The sequence below is a fragment of the Pseudophryne corroboree genome, chromosome 2, assembly GCF_028390025.1.
Source record: "Pseudophryne corroboree isolate aPseCor3 chromosome 2, aPseCor3.hap2, whole genome shotgun sequence".
NCBI lineage: Eukaryota > Metazoa > Chordata > Amphibia > Anura > Myobatrachidae > Pseudophryne > Pseudophryne corroboree.
The window spans coordinates 753,561,465-753,581,250 of NC_086445.1; the positions used below are offsets into that span (position 1 = coordinate 753,561,465).

Consider the following 19,786-nt stretch of genomic DNA (forward strand, 5'->3'; position numbering starts at 1 on the left):
ATTGAAAATCGTTGGAGAGATCTGAAAATGGCTGTGCACCGATGCATCCCATCCAACCTGATGGAGCTTGAGAGGTGCTGCAAAGAGGAATGGCCAAAACTGCCCAAAGATAGGTGTACCAAGCTTGTGGCATCATATTCAAAAAGACTTGAGGCTGTAATTGCTGCCAAAGGGTGCATCAACAAAGTACTGAGAAAAGGCTGTGAATACTTATGTACATGTGATTTCTTAGTTTTTTATTTTTAACAAAGTCGCAAAAATCTAAAAAAAAAAAAAGTTTTTCACGTTGTCATTATGGGCTATTCTGTGTAGAATTTTGAGGGATAAAAATGTATTTATTCCATTTTGGAATAAGGCTGTAACATAACAAAATGTGGAAAAAGTGAAGCGCTGTGAATACTTCCCAGATGCACTGTACCTTCCTACCTCTATGACTGTCTGCTATTACCCAGTTTTGTTTTATCACTGTTGTTTCCAATTGTAAAGCGCAACGGAATTGCTGAGCTATAAAAGAAACTGTTAATAAATAATAGATAAATAAATAAATAAATATATGTGGAATATAATAGAGTAGTCTAATTTATTTCTGTTGCTTTTCAGGATTTCTCTGAAGAACACTGCAATCAACTGGTGTTAATGAGACAGTGGGGAGCACTGGACCAGACCATGGCAAACAGCTATGTAACAGTTTCTGATACATACTGTCTTGCAGAGCCTCTTCCCTATTATGGTGAGTAAAAAGAGATTAATATCTCAAAAACATTATTCTTGAATGGGTTAAATGAACTTTTATCATTACCCGTTCAGTTCATTGGAGTTGTCTTAGCATTATCCAGTGAGGTTCGTGATAATAAGGTGCATACACACGGTGCGATTCTGCCTATGTGCCAGGTTTGCACTATGCAATTTCCCTTGATCACTCTAGAGCCAAAATCCACCGATACTGACTATACACACGGTGCGATTTTGCCTCTGGGCGATTTTTGCTATGGGCAATTTTGACTAGATTGTACACTTTATAGTCAAAATTGACCTGCCTGCACAGTCTAATTTTACTTGCGATGCCGACCCAGCGGAAGCATGCATCGGCATCGCAAGCTGTATACACACGGTGCAATATGTACTATGTTTACTACCGATATGGACTATATAGTCCATATCGGTAATTATAATCGCACCGTGCGTATGCAGCAGTAGAATCACACTTCAATTCTCCATACCACCATTTGAACATTTCAACTGATCGCATTATACAAACTATGCAGCAGGCTCCCACAGAAAAGTACAACGGGCGGAAGTACAGCCAACATTGTTCTTCAGTGACTGGTAGGGTAATTGGTACAGAATATACAGTAGCACTATGTGCAACCATAAGTGACTATGAAGGCTTAAATAGCATACATTACATGACATATATCATATCTTCAGATAATGATCGATCAGCAAGACAGAATGTGCCATTTGTGCTGTTACATTTTAACTGAATCAGTTCAAGTTTTCACAATACCAATATAACAAAAACAAACAGCAAATATGTAAATTCGTTCTCCTATGAGTCTATTTATCAAATCAAGTTTTTCTCCTTTTACATATTTAAAGAGACGTTTTGGATGATAATGTAAAGGGTGTACATGGCAGTGACCATACCCACACAGTAAGTCACAGCTCCTCCACTTCCCACAATAGACACTTGATCATTTTTAGCTCCAGGCCCATGTGGCCCTTAAATTAGCCCTACTGAGATTTCAGTGCAGATTCATTAGAAAGAAGAAAAGTAAATTGTAAAATATGCTTAATTTTAGCATTTTTCCACACATCTGTCCTCAGTATTGCCATCTTGAGATCAGTGTTAATTTTGTTAGCGAAAATTTTTACCAAAAGTATTCGTCGACATTAGTCTATTTCAGAACTAAAACTAGACTACAATTAGAGAAAAATGAAAACGGAGATCCACTGACTAAATCTTAATTAAAACAAAGCAAAAGAAAAAAGACTGAGTCTAAAACTTAATTTAAAATTCTTGTCAAAATTAACTTTGGAAGTAGGGTTTTACATTTTTAGAAAACAAAAATGTGTTCTAGATATTTGTAGAAAGTAAATATTACTTGCTGTGAAGGAAACATGATTGTATAGTGCACTTGTTTGTTCTAACAAACTTAAGGCATTCATTTGTATATTATATACTGTATGGGAGTTAGACTCAGTATGTAACATATTCTCAGCCTAATGAGCCTAGATTACTAGTAAACACATATCTAAAAGTAATTGCAAATGTCTTAAAGGAATTTCAGAAAATGTTCTTCAGCAAAATCCACTACAGTATCATTAAACTGTTATGACTAAAACATTGATTAAAATTAGACTAAAATGAAAACTGAGATCCAATGACTAAATCTTGACCAAAACAAAAAAAAAGGACTAAAATGTGACTTTAAAACCATCTACAATTTTAAGCAAGCGACTAAAGGGCCTTATTCACGGCACGATATGGGGAGAGATGTGTGCTGAGCGAATCGCTCAGCACACATCTCTCCCCCCGCTCAGCACAATCAGGCCAATCTAGCACCAGCGATAGCGATGCGCAGGGCTGCGCATCGCTATCGCTGTAGGAGGTACACACGGAGTGATCATGCTTAAAATCTAAGCAATCTAGTCAGATTGCTTAGATTTTAAGCAGCGATCGCTCCGTGTGTACTCTCTTTAAGACTAAAACTAATTTGAAAATCCTTGTCAAAAATGAACACTGTGAACGGAGGATAGCAGCAGTACTTATGGCCTTACATGCTGTTGCAGACAGTAGCCCTTAATAGATAGTGATAGCTGCTGCAGGCAGTAGTTCTTAATATACAGTGATAGCTTCTGCAAGCAGCAGCAATTAATATGCAGTGATAACTTCTGCAAGCAGCAGCCCTTACTATATAATTATAGCTTCTGCAAGCAGCAGCTCTTAATAGATAGCAAAAAGGCCTAATTTCAGAAAAAATGTTTTGTGAGTTTAATAACTAGACCCCTGTATTTGTTTACATCATGATTAATGTAGCAAATTGAATACTGTAGATATACTTTTTTGTGTGGATCATTAATTGCAGCTCCCTGTGGAATGCACATACTGTACGCTGGCTTTTAATCCATTTGAAACTGAAAATGCATATTTTAAAGACAGATAAAAAAATAAACCAGGCTTGTGTGGTCTGGAGAAAATCATGTTCTACGTATAAAGTTCATGGTGTAGTAAAAATTGTTACTACTTCATGAGAAATATTTTTCCTCATATTGTGCTGCTGCAATGTACCTTTTTGGTATACAACATAAAAATGTGAACTCATTTAAAACATCACGTCATAATATAATTAGATAGACATATACCCATTTTGTAAATGTTGGCATGCCATAATAGCACACACTAATCCACATTATATATTTTTTTACAAAGCGTTGGGTTGTAAAACCTGATGCTTCTGATCATGTTTATGCCCTATATTTAAAAGGGCAATGCTTTTACAGTCTTGCTGGGTGCTGAGTGTATCTGGGTGGTGGCACAGATGCATGGAGATTATCTGCAGGCAAAGGTGCAACATATTGAATGGGCCCTGTCACAGTGCTTCTTGGGAGACACCTCTCCGCAGCAGTTATTTATTTTATGCCCCATAATAGAACCTTAGTTATTTTTCTGAATCATAGTAGTGGCCTAGTTAACATTATGCCCAATAGTGCTGCCATAGTTAATATTATGTCCCATAGTAGTGCCCTACAGAGTTTTCCATTCTCATCCACACGCATGTGCAAATTAATCTTGGGTGTATATGCAGTGGACCCGCATGCAGCGGGCACACTAATTCCACCTGAAGGTGTTCAAATCTTTGAACACCTTCAGGTTAATAGAATGCACTCCATTAACCTTCTGAATTGGAGTCAAAGTACACGTTAACAACCACATGTCACACAGGTTTGACCTACAATTTCATTGGCATTTTACCTTGCATTGTTCAAATTCAAGTGAGTACCTGGTTAAATGAATAGGTTACTTACCTACTTTTACCTATGCAGCAGGCCACTTTGGGGGGTGGGGCCAAAAAGTCCAGTCATTGGGCTCTGTTCCCAAGATTGGAAAATGCCCCTGATTTGCGGTTCTGTGGGTAGGGGGCAGGGCTAAATGACAAATTTCATGTAATTTAGCCCTGCCCCTTCACACAATTGCCGCAATGGCAGTGATTTTATCCTCATCCTACCCATAAATGGGGATGCCGGGGATTACCCAAAAAATCGTGAATCTCCAGCAGCTTCCGGGAGGATAGGCAAGTATGGTTCCATTTGTATCTGTTATTATGCTTATTATATTCATGCATGTTCTATTGTATGTTGTGTGTTATTTCTGGAAGATGATTGTTTGGTGCTATGGAATCTGTGGCGTTCAGTAACTAAATTAAGATAATAATGATTTGTGACCAAAGTCTGATAGTTATCATTGTGTGTGACATCATGGTTTTTAAATAGTACATACAGGAAGTCTGATGAACGCTAAGAAATGCCATAATTATCATAAATATATTCTGTGATAAGAGCTCCTGAAACAGATGTGAATGTTATTAGTACTTTATTAAAAGTAGCATATACTTTACTACCAGTTCTTTACTGAAATAAACAGTTTCCTGTGTTAATTATTACATTACTTTTCTAGATGGAGTCGATCAATTCTGGCACAAATTCTTAAGGCTGGCAACAAATTGTTGCAATGATTGATAGAAAGTTGTGGGTGGGAATTTAACTGTTGCCATTCCCTGTGTGTCCAGCAGCTAAAGCATTGCATTGCCAAATTTTTCTGTTTGTTTTCACAGATGTCCTGCCAGAGCACATTAATTATCAACTCCCTGATTCAGACTTCCAGGCGACTCCATATTGTCAGTATACAAATGTGCCTTATTCCCCTGTGATGCAATCCCCATCACCACAATGTCACTACAGTGCATACAGTTTGGAAAGTACATATAGTGATGGGCAGTATGTCCTGAGCACGTGTGATTTGAGTAAACCAACCAACACCATGTCTCAAAGTGTAGAGGAGATATACCCTACAATGAAGAGGCCCAGGATTAGTTCCACCATCCGGATGAAAGGACATGAGGAACTTTGTGTTGTGTGTGGAGATAAGGCATCTGGGTATCACTACAATGCACTTACCTGTGAAGGGTGCAAGGGTAAGCAAGTCTAAAGGAAACCACTGATTTCAACTATTTGCCAATCTACTGTAGAGTATAGCAGACATTAAATTATCAAACATTTATTATTTAAAGGGATTCCAACACTATATTTTAATGTTCCCATTATATTTGTCTACTTGAAATTGCAGAATAAAATATTCTTGTTATATGTCTTCACCTAGTTTCTAATATGGTGCTAGTAAGTCTACATCCAGAGCTCACTATTCAGTGCAATTGCATCTTATGCTTTCTCTTACCCAAAAGTTTTTTATCTATTCAAATTGGCCTTCTGTCAATCTTTTTTACAATGTCTTATGGCAAAGGGTATGTGGGCAATAGTTTGTGTGTTAGCATACTGTACTTACCTACTCTCCTGGAATGTTTGGGAGACATTTAAAAAAAAAAGTCCCCACAGTCACCTTCTCACAGTCTGCCCAAATTCTAGTGACTCATCATGGCCTCCGCTCAGTCTGAGCGCTTTTGCAATTCACAGCAGAAACTGGGTGATGATGGTGCGATTTATGTGTCATTACAGTCTGACACTGGTGAATTCCATCACCTGTTCAAGAAAACAATTTTTTTCCAAATGTAAAAGCATGAAAAAAATGTTTTCAGTTTTATTTTTTACAATTTATTCACAAGGTCTCAAATGTGTGGAAACCCTTAATCCAGTGGCAAAACTGTAGTTAGTGATCAGGCTGGGCATGTGCCCTGGATGTCAGATGTGTGTACAGTATGTGTAAGGAGGTTGCCAGTAGGGATGCAGAGAAGCAGGGCTATACTTAGGGTGGCCTGGCACATAATGCAATGACCTGGGTGGCACCACTGCTGCTGTTTTGATAGTAATGGTCCAACAGAAAAGTTAAGTAGTGCTTGGAGCAATGAAGGGCACCCTGCAGTCATACTGGCTCCCATAGTCCTCCATTTTCCTTCTCTCAGCTGCTAATATTGCATTGCGCAACACATCATATTGTCATAACATCGTGTTCTGCTGAGAATTAAGAGAAGCCATGAGGAGGGGCAACTCAGATGGACAGGGGAGAAGAAGAAGAATTAGAAGACCTGAAGAGGAGAAGTAGAGAGAACAGGAGAGTGGAGCATGTAAGAAAGAAATCAAAGTGGAAGTGGCGAGACTGGAGAGTACCTTGGTGCAAATTATATAAAATATTTAGACAAGGTTAGTCAAAGAGACAATGCCACAAAATAATTAAAAAATATAAGATACTGGAAGACAATAACACATAAATGTATCTGGTGTGTGGTTAAGGGGATGAATCTTGAAATCCATACAGTATCACAGGGCAGATATTCTGGGAGAAAATGGCTAATCTATAAAAAAAATAATATAGAAGGGTAAGGAAAAAAGGGAAAATGACAACTCTTAAAAATGTATATGCAGACTGTGGTATGGAGAGTGCGGCAGACATGCCAGTCTTAAGAAAAAAATTAATTACAGAAAATTACCTCATATGGAGTTCCCACTGTGTTGCAGGCGACTACATTTTGGAGCCAATTTGTTCAGTTGTGTTGCACTAGGTAGTGCCCGACGTTTATATATAGATATATAGATATACATCTCTCTCTCTCTCTCTCTCTCTCTCTCTATATATATATATATATATATATATATATACCTGTATATATAGATATAGATATATATCTCAATAGCTCTCTCTCTCTCTCTCTCTCTCTCTCTCTCTCTCTCTCTATATATATATATATATATATATACATACAGTATGTATATATAGAGTGACATGGATCACAAACTTCAGATAAGGTACCACACGACTTTATTTCTTACGCAAACAGCACAAGGTTATCTTTAGGAAGCAGAGTCCAGGTCACAGCAAAACAGTTTTACAATCTTCTGAGCGAAGTTGATACAAACTCCAATGGCTCCTACCATAGCCCCACATCCTCAGCTTATTGCCTGGGCAGCTGATCCATCATCAGGCGCATTATCCCTTTGCACTGACACATTTTTAAAGCTAGCTGACAGGTGCTGCTAATCAGCCTAGCTGTGGTTCATATTTGATTTTAGAAAAGACCGGAACTGGATCCAATCAATCCTGCTGTTTCACATTTAAAACAGGTGAATTCATGCTGTCCATGCTACAATGGGGGTCATTCCGACCCGTTCACATGCAGCGGTTCTTCGCTGTGGTGTGAACGGGTCGGAATAGCGCATGCGCGGCGGCCGCAATGTGCATGCGCGTCATTGCCTGGTGACAGGTGTGGATCTTTAGATCGACAGTGTCTAGGTCGACAATGTTTAGGTCGACCACTATAGGTCGACAGTCACTAGGTCGACAGGGTTTGAAGGTCGACAGGGTTTCTAGGTTGACATGTTCTAGGTCAACAGGTCAAAAGGTCGACATGAGTTTTTCATGTTTTTTGGTGTCGTTTTCTCCGTACAGTGACCGGGAAGCCCAATTAGTGCACCGTGTTCGCTCGCCATGCTTCGGGCAAGGTGCCTCGCTCCACTACCGCTGCTCTCGGCACAGGTTACTATTCCAAATCATAGTCCGCGTGGATCATTAAGTATGAAAAAGTTCAAAAAAAGAAAAATTTTTGAAAAACTCATGTCGACCTTTTGACCTGTCGACCTAGAACATGTTGACCTAGAAACCCTGTCGACCTTGAAAACATGTCGACCTAGTGACTGTCGACCTATAGTGGTCGACCTAAACATTGTCGATCTAGACACTGTCGATCTTCAGACCGGATTCCCCGGTGACGGCCGTCGCCGGACAATGACCAGAAGAAAGAAGAAAGTGATCTTCTTCTGGTCGTCTACTCACCGTTTTCCGGGCGTGGAGATCCGAACGCAGTCGTGTTCAAGCGTTTGGAGGGCGGATGTCTGACGTCAATCCCGGGATCTTTGTCACTGGATCCGTCGCACAGGGTAAGTAGGTCTGACCCTGGTCTTGTTTTGCAGGAAACTTTTTTAGCATAGCAGGGCTGCACAAGCGATCGCTGCCCTGCTATGCTAAAATACACTCCCCCATAGGCGGCGTCAAGTTGATCGCACGAGCAGCAAAAAGTTGCTACTTGCAATCAACTCGGAATGACCATCAGTATACACATGCACTCACGCACACATATATTTGATTCCTTTCATCAGGTTCACCATTTATGATGCTTCTATTTATTTGTTTGTTTGTTTTATTGTACAATGTGCAATGTCGTTTGACTCGTAATGCTTTTCAGTAGTAGTAAAAAGGGAGCAATCGATGGAATTGTTCTTCTGCAAAACCTCATGCTTTGGAGATTTTGGTTCTGAGTCAGAGAAGAACAAAAAAATATGTAACGTTATACCTTCGCAAAACCATGGTGCACTGCATGAGAATCACATTTAAAAATGTGCAGAGATGTTTAGATTTGGTAGGGGTATGTCCATGCTAAAGTAGCCAGTATTTACCCTGCATGCAAAAACAATAAATGTATTTGTCCTCCTTGCAGTGCAACATGACAAAGTCACTCGATTGTTTGCTCTGCTCCCAACACAGAATCAGCCTATTTATGAGCAGTTTTGAAAACATGAGATTTATTGAAAGCAAAACAGCACATAAACTACACATTTTGAAACGGGATGATATCAAAATACTGATAGTCATTATTGAAATACTGACGGTCAGAATGCAGACGGATCTTGGTCAATATTCTAAGCCACCCCTTCTGCAGCCTAACCCAAACTGTCCCCTTCCGAAGCCTAACACCTAACATCCCCCTTCCCTGCAACCTAACCTAACCCTCCACCTAGAGCCTAACACTAACCCTAACCCCAGTATTTACTGTTGGTATCCGTCAGGATTCTGACGAGTTTCCGCTGGTATTCTGACTGCATTCCTTTGAAACTGCCATCACGTTTTTTCCAAATGTCAGTTATAAAAAAACATACCGTTTATGAACCTGCATTCACTGCATTTGTCTATTATTTTACCAATCAGACATTAAATTGTTTCAGGTTTTTTCCGCCGTAGTATTACCAAAAATGCAGTGTACAGATGTAAAAATGGTGGACACTGTGAGATGGACATGTATATGCGGAGGAAGTGTCAAGACTGTCGTCTGAAGAAGTGTAAAGCGGTTGGCATGCTTGCAGAATGTAAGTTTAAAATAACCCACCATATTTTCCATTCAATATAACAGTACACAATGTCAAAATGCTGCAAAAAAAGGCAAGTAAGGTGCTAGCTTGCATAAAACGGGGCATTGAGGCAAGGGACGAGGATGTAATCCTGCCACTGTACAAATCATTGGTACGTCCGCACCTGGAATATTGTGTTCAATTTTGGGCACCATATTATAAAAAAGATATCGGGGAACTAGAAAGGGTTCAAAGGTGGGCTACTAAATTGATTAAAGGGCTAGAGACACTGGAGTACAAGGAAAGGCTTACTAGGGTAAATATGTATACATTAGAAAAGCGTCGACTAAGAGGAGACATTAATATCTTCAAATATGTAATGGGTCAGCACAAGGAGCTAGCAGGGGATTTGTTTATTAAACGAACTCTGTATAGGACACGTGGGCACTCGCTGAGGCTAGAGGAGAGAAAATTCTGTAAACAACGTAGGAAAGGGTTCTTCACGTTAAGGGCAATAAAAATTTGGAACTCCCTGCCGGAGAAGGTAATAATGGCAGACTCTGTAAATGCATTTAAAAACGGACTGGACAAATTTCTAACTGGAAAGGGTATCCAGGGTTATAGCATTTAACATACTGTAGTGACATTAATCTGGGAGTGGTAATTGTTGTCAATTGGTACTAAACCATTACTTCAGCAGGTACATTATAATATGAGCAGCTGATGACAAAATACAGGTTGAACCCGATGGGCATTTTGCCTCTTTTCAAACTCACTAATGCTGCTTTCACATCACAAAACCTGCTTTTGAAATGGTATTTGAAACGGTTCTTAAAACGGGTCTGAGCAGTTAAACCCCTTTCACATCTCATGTTGTAACCAGTAAATTACCATTTCATTACCATTTTGGTACCTTTCACACTGAACCCGTTTCACCCATAGAAAACAGTGGTTGTCATTATAAATGGACTTTTCTGGCCCACACATTATTAATAATTATTAATTAATTCATTATGAATAATTTGGATAGTCATACGATGGAACCCAGCAGCTTGAAGCATTTTTGCTATGTTTTTATATATGAGGGTATCCTTGACTGTCCCAGTAATTTGGCAGCAGATTTCCTCATCCCCTCTGATCCTAAAGCAGCTCCCTCACCTCTTCATCACTCCAATTAGACATTTTATAATGGCTTTGCAGTCTAAACGTTTATAAAGCCACTCTCACATGTGTCTCCTGTGTTTTCCAAGCTGTTTCCTGGTTGTGGCTGCTGACATCACACATGGAGACAGCCTATGACCTGCTGGGGCTTGCAAATACCGTTTCAGACCCTTTCACACTGCACAGTGAAATGGGACTGAAACGGGTAGGACCCTTCTTTTTTACCGTTTCAAAATACAGGTATTTTGAAAACGGTAAATTGAAGGGGACACTTTCACATCGCAGCTTGACCCGTTTAGGAAGCCAGTTAAAACGGCAAAATACCGGGTATAAGCTGCGGTGTGAAAGGGGTATTACTATGTAACTACGTAATATTCATGATATAACCTAGCCAGAATTAGGTACTCCTAAAGACATGCAAACCAAATCACCATGCACAATAGGCAACCAATTCAAGCTGTAATAAGACTTGCCGAATAAACATTCATAGCTTATGCATATATTATCATTTTTAAAATGGAATAACTGACTGCTCTGGTCAATTCCGCATCCTAGTTTGAAAATTGGAGATTATAGATGTGACCTTAGTCTCAGCCTATGCTCTGCTGAGGTGATAATTTACTTCCACATGACAACCTACCTTTGCTTCCACTGCTGATTTTCTGAACAACTTACACCTACTGTACCTGTACTGCTTCGATTGTTGAGGCCCTTAACTCTACTTGATCCAATGTCAAAGTTCAACTTGCGATCAAAGTCCCTTAAAAAAGATAAAGCCCCTGGACCTGATGACTACTCTAGCAACTTCAATATTGCTATCCAAAAACAGTTAATTTCCATACTGGTGGGGGAGTTGGAAGCTGACTCCTTTCCTTCTGAGATGCTTAAAGCCCGGATAGTAGTGATTCCAAAACTAGGGAAGGATCCAGGCTTTTGTTAAAGTCGCATTTTCATAACACTTCTCAGCTCTGACATGGGGGTCATTCCGAGTTGATCACTCGCTAGCAACTTTTTGCAGCACTGCGATCAGGTTAAATCTCAGCAAAACTGTGCATGCGTATGCACCACAATGCGCAGGCGCGTCGTACGGGTACAAAGAGGATCGGTGCTGGGCAATGGATTTAACAAAGAATCCATTCGCACAGCCGTTCGCAAGAAGAGGGCGTTTATGGGTGTCAACTGACCGTTTTCTGGGAGTGGTTGGAAAAATGCAGGCATGTCCAGGCGTTTGCAGGGCGGGTATCTGACGTCAATTCCGGGACCAAAAATACTGAAGTGATCGCAGCAGCTGAGTAAGTCCAGAGCTACTCAAAAACTGCAAAAATCTTTTTTGTGCCGTCGGCTGCAGAAGCGTTCGCACACTTGCAAAGCGAAAATACACTCCCCCATAAGCGGCAACTATCTGATCGCAGCACAGCAAAAAGTTGCTAGCGAGCGATCAACTCGGAATAACTTCCATTAAATTTTACGCATTACTGATAGTCATTAGGTTCAACCCCTTGTTCCTCATTTGGTTACCCTAGATCAGGTTAGTTTTGTTATGGGGCCGCAAGCCCCAGATAATCCCAGGAAGGCTATTAATATAATGGTGTCACGTCTAGCAAAGTTTGAGGATCCGGCAGCTGAGATTTGCCCGAGGAGGTAGCAGGCTGTGAATGAACAAGATGAGGGGGCTGGATATAGTGCCTTCGCATGGGACACGGAGCAATGAAGAATGTAGGCGGGGTTTGAGAGTCAATGGAAAGTATTTATTATGTACAGGGCTGAGGTAGAGAACCGAGGCTGGAGCACGATGGTTAATGAACGTAATTGCGGATAAAGAACTGCGGATTGTGGCTTGAAAGACGAGGTTGTGATTAATGAACTGCAGAACTGTGGATAGTGGTTAAAGATGTGGCTGGAGGCGAAGAACTGTGGACTGTGATTTGAAAGACGAGACTGTAGATGATGAACTGTGGAACTGTGGATGGTGGTTGAAGACGTGGCTGGAGACAAGGACTGTGGTTTGGAAAACGAAGCTGAAGATAATAATCTGCAGGCTGTGGTTGGTGGTACAAAGGCGTGGCTGGTGAAGGAGATCTGAGGAGTGTGGCTTGAAAGACGAGGCAGAAGACCCGGGGCCGACTGTGCCCAAAGAGTCTTACTGGACCGGGTTTTCCAGGAGCGCTTCCACAGGCAGTAGCAGGCTAGAAACGGCAGGGCTGCAGCAGCAACAGAAAACCGACCAAGCAGGATCAGGAGGAACCAGAATACAGCAGGAATCCTGGGAGCACAGGCTAAAGCACCTACAACAGGGTTGTAACTTGAAGCACTGGCGTCCCTGTCCTAAACCAGCCCCCTTTTATAGGGAGAGCTTCCCCTGGATTGGCAGGAAGAAACAGGAACTATGCTTAAAACTTGGTCTCCAACATGGCGGCGCCCAGTAATGCAGACCTTTTTGCAAAGCCACATTGCTCACTGCCCCTGGTCTCCTAGCATCGGCTCAGCAAGAGCGACCCATGAGTGGACCCTCTCACTGCCGCTACTGCTGCCCGCGGATTCGGCGCAGTAGCCCACCTCCGCCCGCACATCGCCAAGGAAGCCAGCCCCGTGGTCCCAGCGTACCGGTAAGACTCCGGATGCTGACAAATGGAATGACATGTTTCTGCTAAGGGTTGCCAGTTCAGCTACTGTATGTTAATTTACACAAGTGAAATACACAAATTGCATGTTAGCTGTGAAATTATCTCTGCGGAAATCGAAGTTACATTTTCTAAATTATTATGTTCAATATTCAACTCTTTCTACATTTGGCTTCAAAATGTACATGATTCTGCACCCAGATTTCTTCTCTGCATCACACCACCAAGCAGAAAGACTTGCCCATCATTTTCTCAGCTCTATTGATGGACTTTAAGTTCATATATTGGTTTTCAAATAAAGTACAGAATTGCATTACATGGAATGGTGAAGCAAATGTGAAGCCCAAACATTGTATCACGGGAAGTCTGCATCTCTGTACATATCTGAAACACCATTTTCTCTAAATGTTGCTGTGATTTACACATCTTTACTGCACGCAAAACCTTACTCCTGTCATGCAGCACGGACAGTGTAATGGTTAGTATTACCGCATTACAGCTCTGAGGTCATGGGTTTGATTTCCACCATGCCTCTACTTGTGTGGAGTTTATATATTCTCCCCGTACTTGCGTGTGTTTCCTCTGAGTACTCCGGTTTCCTCCCACAATCCAAAAATATACTGGTAGGTTAATTGGCTCCCAATAAAATTAACGTGTGTGTGTGTGTTCATGTGATAGGGAATATAGGCCCTCATTCCGAGTTGTTCGCTCGCTAGCTGCTTTTAGCAGCATTGCACACGCTAGGCCGCCGCCCTCTGGGAGTGTATCTTAGCATAGCAGAATTGCGAACGAAAAATTAGCAAAACTGCTACTAAATAATTATTTGCAGTTTTTGAGTAACTACAGACCTACTCACAGATTGCGATCAACTCAGTCCGTTTAGCTCCTGGTTTGACGTCACAAACACGCCCTGCGTTCGGACAGCCACTCCCCCATTTCTCCAGCCTCTCCTGCGTTTTTCCCTGACACGCCTGCGTTTTTTTAGCACACTTCCGGAAAATGCTCAGTTACCACCCAGAAACGCCCCTTTCCTGTCAATCACTCACCGATCAGCAGTGCGACTGAAAAGCGTCGCTCGAACATCAGCAAATCTACTAAGTGTTGTGTTAATTAACTTAGCGCATGCGCTCTGCGTACCATGCGCATGTGCAGTTAGCAACAAATCGCAACATAGCGAAAATCGGCAACGAGCGAACAACTCGGAATGACCCCCATAGATTGTAAGCACCAGTGGGGCAGAGATTGATGTGAATGGCCAAATATTCTCTGTAAAGCACTGCAGAATATGTGTGCTCTATATAAATAACAGGTAATAAATAATAAACAATGCTGAATGAACATAAATTACAGATTGAGATATAAAAGACTTCTGTGCATATACTGTACAATACAGTAGAGGAGTTTTAACTAACACATTTACTACATACCTATTTTAAAAAAAGGCACAAAAAACTGATTAGAGAGTTCAGACTCAGATCATCTGTTTTACAAGCAGTAAATAGGTGCTACACTTATTTTATTAATTTAAATAATAAAAGTATATCAAAGCATTTTAGGTTAAAAAAAAGTTGTGGGTACTTAAAATGCATGTATTATTTTAGTGAGCTTTCTATGAAATGCTGCATTGTTCTGATTTTTATTGTAAATGATCCAGTTTTGCTGTATATATTAGGTTTGTTAACTGAAGTCCAGTGCAAGTCAAAGAGGCTCCGGAAAAACTACAAGCAAAATAGCTCAATTTTTTGTAATGTAAAAGTGGAAGATGATGGAAGTGACAGCAGACATGTGTCATCAACAACAAAGTCAGCCAAGGTGTGAACTGTTTTCTTTTTTAAACACCCATTCTGTTGGAGAGTTAGACTGTAGTCATTTCTACACTTTCATCCACCTGCAGTAAGTTCATCCCAGTCGCCTGGAGGCAAGTTGGAGTTTGGAGGCCACCCTTTTTAAAAAAAAAAAGGGAAAACAAATATGGTATGTGTATATAAAATACACAACTTCCATAATTATATAGATAGTGCCCCCAGATGGTCTACAGTGACCGGAGCCTGCAGTGAATTGGCAGGGCTCCTGCTACCAAAGAATCAGTGCTCACCACTGGGTCCCATGTCACAGTTCAGCAGCAACGGTAGGTACACAGTCACTTGCTGCAGTGCAGGCTGAGCAGTACCAGGTGGGAGCTGTCCTGTCCCCAGGGGCGTAGCCAGAACTTTGTGGGCCCCATAGCAAAACTTTGAAGGGGCCAATGTTCCAATGCTTCTAGAGACACCTATCCACAGCAATTTTTCACTTTCAGCCCCATAATAGTGTCCTAGTTCATTTTCTGAACCATACAGTAGTAGTGCCTTAGTTAATGTAATGCCCCACAGTAGAGCCCTAGTTCATTGTAGGTTCACCAGTACACATTGGGGGTAATTCCAAGTTGATCGCAGCAGGAAATATTTTAGCAGTTGGGCAAAACCATGTGCACTGCAGGGGGGCAGATATAACATGTGCAGAGAGAGTTAGATTTGGGTGAGTTATTTTATTTCTGTGCAGGGTAAATACTGGCTGCTTTATTTTTACACTGCAAATTATGTCACGTCTAGCAAAGTTTGGGGATCCGGCAGTTGAGACTTGCCCAAGGAGGTAGCAGGCTGGGGAAGAACAAAATGAGGGGGTTGGATATAGTTCCTTTGCATGGGATACGGAGCAATGAAGGATGTAGGCGGAGTTTGAGAGTCAATGGAAAGTATTTATTATGTACAGAGCAGAGGTAGAAAACTGAGGTTGATGAACGGTGACTTGAGAACGTGGTCGTAGACAAAGAACTGTGGAACTGTGGGTGAGAGTAAAACGAGGCTGAAGACAAGAACCGTGGACTGCGACTTATGAGATGAATCTGCGGTAGAGGAGCTGAGAACTGTGGACGGTAGTTTGGGTCGTGACTGGAGACTGAGAACTGTAGACTGTGGCTTGAAAGATGAAGCTGGAGATAACGAGCTGAGGACTGTGAATGGTGGTACGAGGACTTGGCTGGAAGCAAGAATCTGCGGACTGTGGCTTGGAGGACGAGGCAAGAGTCCCGGGTCATCCGTGCCCAAAGGGTCTTACTGAACCGGGTTTTCCAAGAGCGTCTCCACGGGCAGCAGCAGGCTAGGAACGGGAAAACTGCAGCAGCAACTGAGAACTGGCAAAGCAGGGTTAGAAGTACCAGAATACAGCAGGAATCCTGGGAGCACAGGCTAAAGCACCTACAACAGGGTTGTAACTTGAAGCACTGGCATCCCTGTCCTAAACCAGCCCCCTTTTATAGGAAGAAGTCTCCCTGGATTGGCTGGAAAACTAGGAACAGGAATTATGTCAGAAACTTGGTCTCCAACATGGCGGCGCCCAGTAATGCAGACCTTTTCTGACAACATGCTGCTCACTGCCCCTGGCCTCCTATGCAACGGCTTAGCGAGAACGAGCTGCTGCAGCGGCGTCCCGCCGCCACGAGCGGACCCCCTCAACACCATTACCGCTGCCTGTACCCTTGAACCCAGCGCCGCAGCCCTCCACCGCCGCTGCCCGGCCACCCGTGAAGCCCGCCCCGTGGCCCCAGCGTTCCGGTAAGACCCCGGACGCTGACAGTACCCCCCCTTTGCGGGTGGACTCCGGACACCTATAAGGTTTAGCTGGAAATTTGGCATGAAATGTCCGAAGAAGTCTTGGGGCATGGACGTCCTCTGCCTCTACCCAGGACCTTTCCTCAGGTCCATATCCCTTCCAATCAACTAGGTACTGCGGGAGTCGAGGATCTTATGAATCTCAAATTCGTCTCCTTGTGTTGACTGGATCTTGGGTGATTTGGGTAGAGCAGCTCTGAATCGATTGAGTACCAACGGTTTTAAGAGAGAAATATGAAAAGCGTTAGGGATTCTTAAATGTGGAGGTAACTTCACCTTGTAAGCCACAGGATTCAAAACTCATTAGATTGGGTAGGGCCCAATAAACCTGGGAGCAAACTTCTTAGTAGGAACCTTCAATCTTCGGTTACGTGTGGAAACCCAAACCCGATCTCCCACTTTAAGACTTGGTACCGCTTTTCGCTTTAGATCTGCGTAGGTCTTATACTTCTTGGATGTCTTGAGCAAGGCCTTGTGAATTTGTTTCCAGGTTTCAGTAAATTGTCTAAGTGTTGACTCTGCGGCAGGAACCTCGAGTGTAGGCAGAAGTTGGAAGTCAGGAACTTTCGGATGATAACCATAATTAATGAAAAATGGAGAAGATTTTGTGGCAGAGTGATAAAGATTGTTATGGGCAAATTCTGCAAATGGGAGGAAGTCCAGCCAGTCGTCCTGAGAGGAGGACATGAATAAACGCAGAAATGTCTCCAGGTCCTGGTTCACTCTTTCTGTTTGACCATCCGTTTGAGGATGATATCCTGAGGAGAAATTCAATTTCACGCCAAGAGCAGAACATAGGGATCTCCAAAACTTGGCCACAAACTGGGGACCTCTATCAGATATGATTTCCTGCGGTAATCCATGGAGACAAAAAATCTCTGCTATGAATAATTTTGCCAGCTGGGATGCTGATGGAAGACTGGCCAGGGGAACAAAGTGTGCCATTTTAGAAAATCGATCAACTATGACCCATACGGTGTTCCGTTCGCCAGACACAGGCAAATCAGTAATAAAGTCCATAGAAATATGTGTCCATGGTCTTTGCGGCACAGGTAGCGGATGAAGTAACCCGGCTGGAGGACCTTTAGGACTTTTATGCTGAGCACACTTTGGACAGGCAGCCACGAATTCCTGTACATCAGTCCTGAGATGAGGCCACCAGTAGGAGCGCTGAATGAATTTGAGCGTTTTATGACCACCCGCATGGCCCAAGAAGGAGGAGTGAGCCCATATAAGCAGTCTCTTGCGAAGATTTGGAGCAACGAAGATCTTTCCTGGAGGAGGAAGTGGAGAGGTATTGGTTGCTGAAAAAGAGGTGGAGTCTAAGATGTATTGTTCTTTTGAATGGTCAGAGGGTTCTTCAGAACTCAAGGAACGAGATAATGCATCTGCCTTTTTGTTGAGGGACCCTGGGCGGTAACTAAGTTTAAAGTTGAAACGGGTAAAGAAGAGTGCCCATCTTGCTTGACGTGGATTCAGACATCGGGCTGACTGTAGATACAGGAGGTTCTTATGATCCGTGGTTACCGAGATTGGATGCTGAGCTCCCTCCAACAAATACCTCCACTCCTCAAAGGCTAACTTAATTGCTAGTAATTCTTGTTCCCCAATAGCGTAATTCTGCTCATCGGGGGAGAATCTTTGCGAGAAGAACGCACAAGGATGGACTTTCTTGTAGTCGAAGAGCTGAGATAAAACTGCTTCCACTCCTACCATGGAGGCATTGATTTCCACCAGGAACGGACGACTGAGATCAGGTTGTCGAAGAACAGGAGCGGTCATGAAGGCCTTCTTTAACGATGAAAAGGCTTCTAAAGCCTCTGGAGACCATTTGGCTGGATCGGCTCCTTTCCTGGTTAATGCTGTTATGGGGGCTATAGCAGAGGAATAATTCTGAATGAATCTTCGGTAGAAGTTAGCTAACCCCAGTAAACGTTGAACTCCCTTAAGGGAAGCTGGAAGCGACCAATCCTGAATCGCTTGGACTTTAGCGGGATCCATCTGCAATTTCTGCCCTGAAAGGATGTAACCGAGGAATGGAATCGTGGGTACTTCGAAGGTGCACTTCTCGAGCTTACAAAATAGTTGATTCCTCCGTAAATGAGTTAGAACTTCTTTGACTTGTTCTCGATGGGTCTTCAGATCCCTAGAAAAAATGAGGATGTCATCCAAGTAAACCACCAAGCAGTCATAGAGGAGATCTCTGAAGATTTCATTAACGAATTCTTGAAAGATGGCTGGGGCGTTACATAGGCCGAAAGGCATTACCAGATATTCGTAGTGGCCGTCGCGGGTATTAAAAGCCGTCTTCCATTCGTCACCTGGGCGAATACGTATAAGGTTGTAGGCTCCCCGTAAGTCCAGCTTAGTGAATACAGTAGCTCCTTTAACACGGTCGAACAGTTCTGGAATTAGAGGTAATGGATATCTGTTCTTAATTGTATTGTCATTGAGACCTCTATAGTCAATACAGGGCCGCAGACCCCCATCCTTCTTTTTGACAAAGAAAAACCCCGCCCCAGCCGGAGAGGTGGATGACCTAATGAACCCTTTTTCCAAGTTCTCCCGGATATACTCCGACATGGCCTGAGTCTCAGGGAGTGAGAGCGGGTAGATTCGACCTCGGGGAGGAGGCTTGCCGGGTACCAGATCAATGGGACAATCCCAAGTGCGATGCGGAGGCAAGGTGTCCGCCCCATGCTTACTAAAAACATCTTGGAAGGCCTGGTATTCTGCAGGGAGGCTGGAAGGACTAGAAGAGCAGAGAGGTCTTACAGAGAGCAAACAGTTCTGGAAGCATTTTCGTCCCCAGGAAAGAACATCCATGGTTTGCCAATCTATGTGGGGATTGTGTCTACTTAACCATGGAAATCCTAGGATCAGTTCGTGAGAGGCTTTGGGAATTACTAGGAAAGAGATGTTTTCCGAATGAAGAGCTCCAACCTTCATCTTAAGAGGAATTGTACGAAGAGTGATAATTCCCTCAGGAATATGACTTCCATCCACAGCAGTAATTGAGATGGTACGATCCAAACGTACCGTTTGTATCCCAGAACGTTTGACCAG

General features: G+C 42.5%; 1 protein-coding gene across 5 annotated transcripts in view; it reads left to right on the forward strand.

Annotated features, from left to right (window-relative positions):
- The window catches only part of LOC135047335 (bile acid receptor-like), a 116,030-nt gene that overhangs the window by 68,767 nt on the left and 27,477 nt on the right, over positions 1-19,786 (forward strand). For all 5 annotated transcript variants that reach the window (XM_063955441.1, XM_063955442.1, XM_063955445.1 and 2 more), the window contains 4 exons: positions 601-730; positions 4,836-5,195; positions 9,169-9,309; positions 14,746-14,885. In XM_063955441.1, the coding sequence (XP_063811511.1) occupies positions 601-730; positions 4,836-5,195; positions 9,169-9,309; positions 14,746-14,885 (771 nt within the window). The remainder of the gene's footprint in view (positions 1-600; positions 731-4,835; positions 5,196-9,168; positions 9,310-14,745; positions 14,886-19,786) is intronic.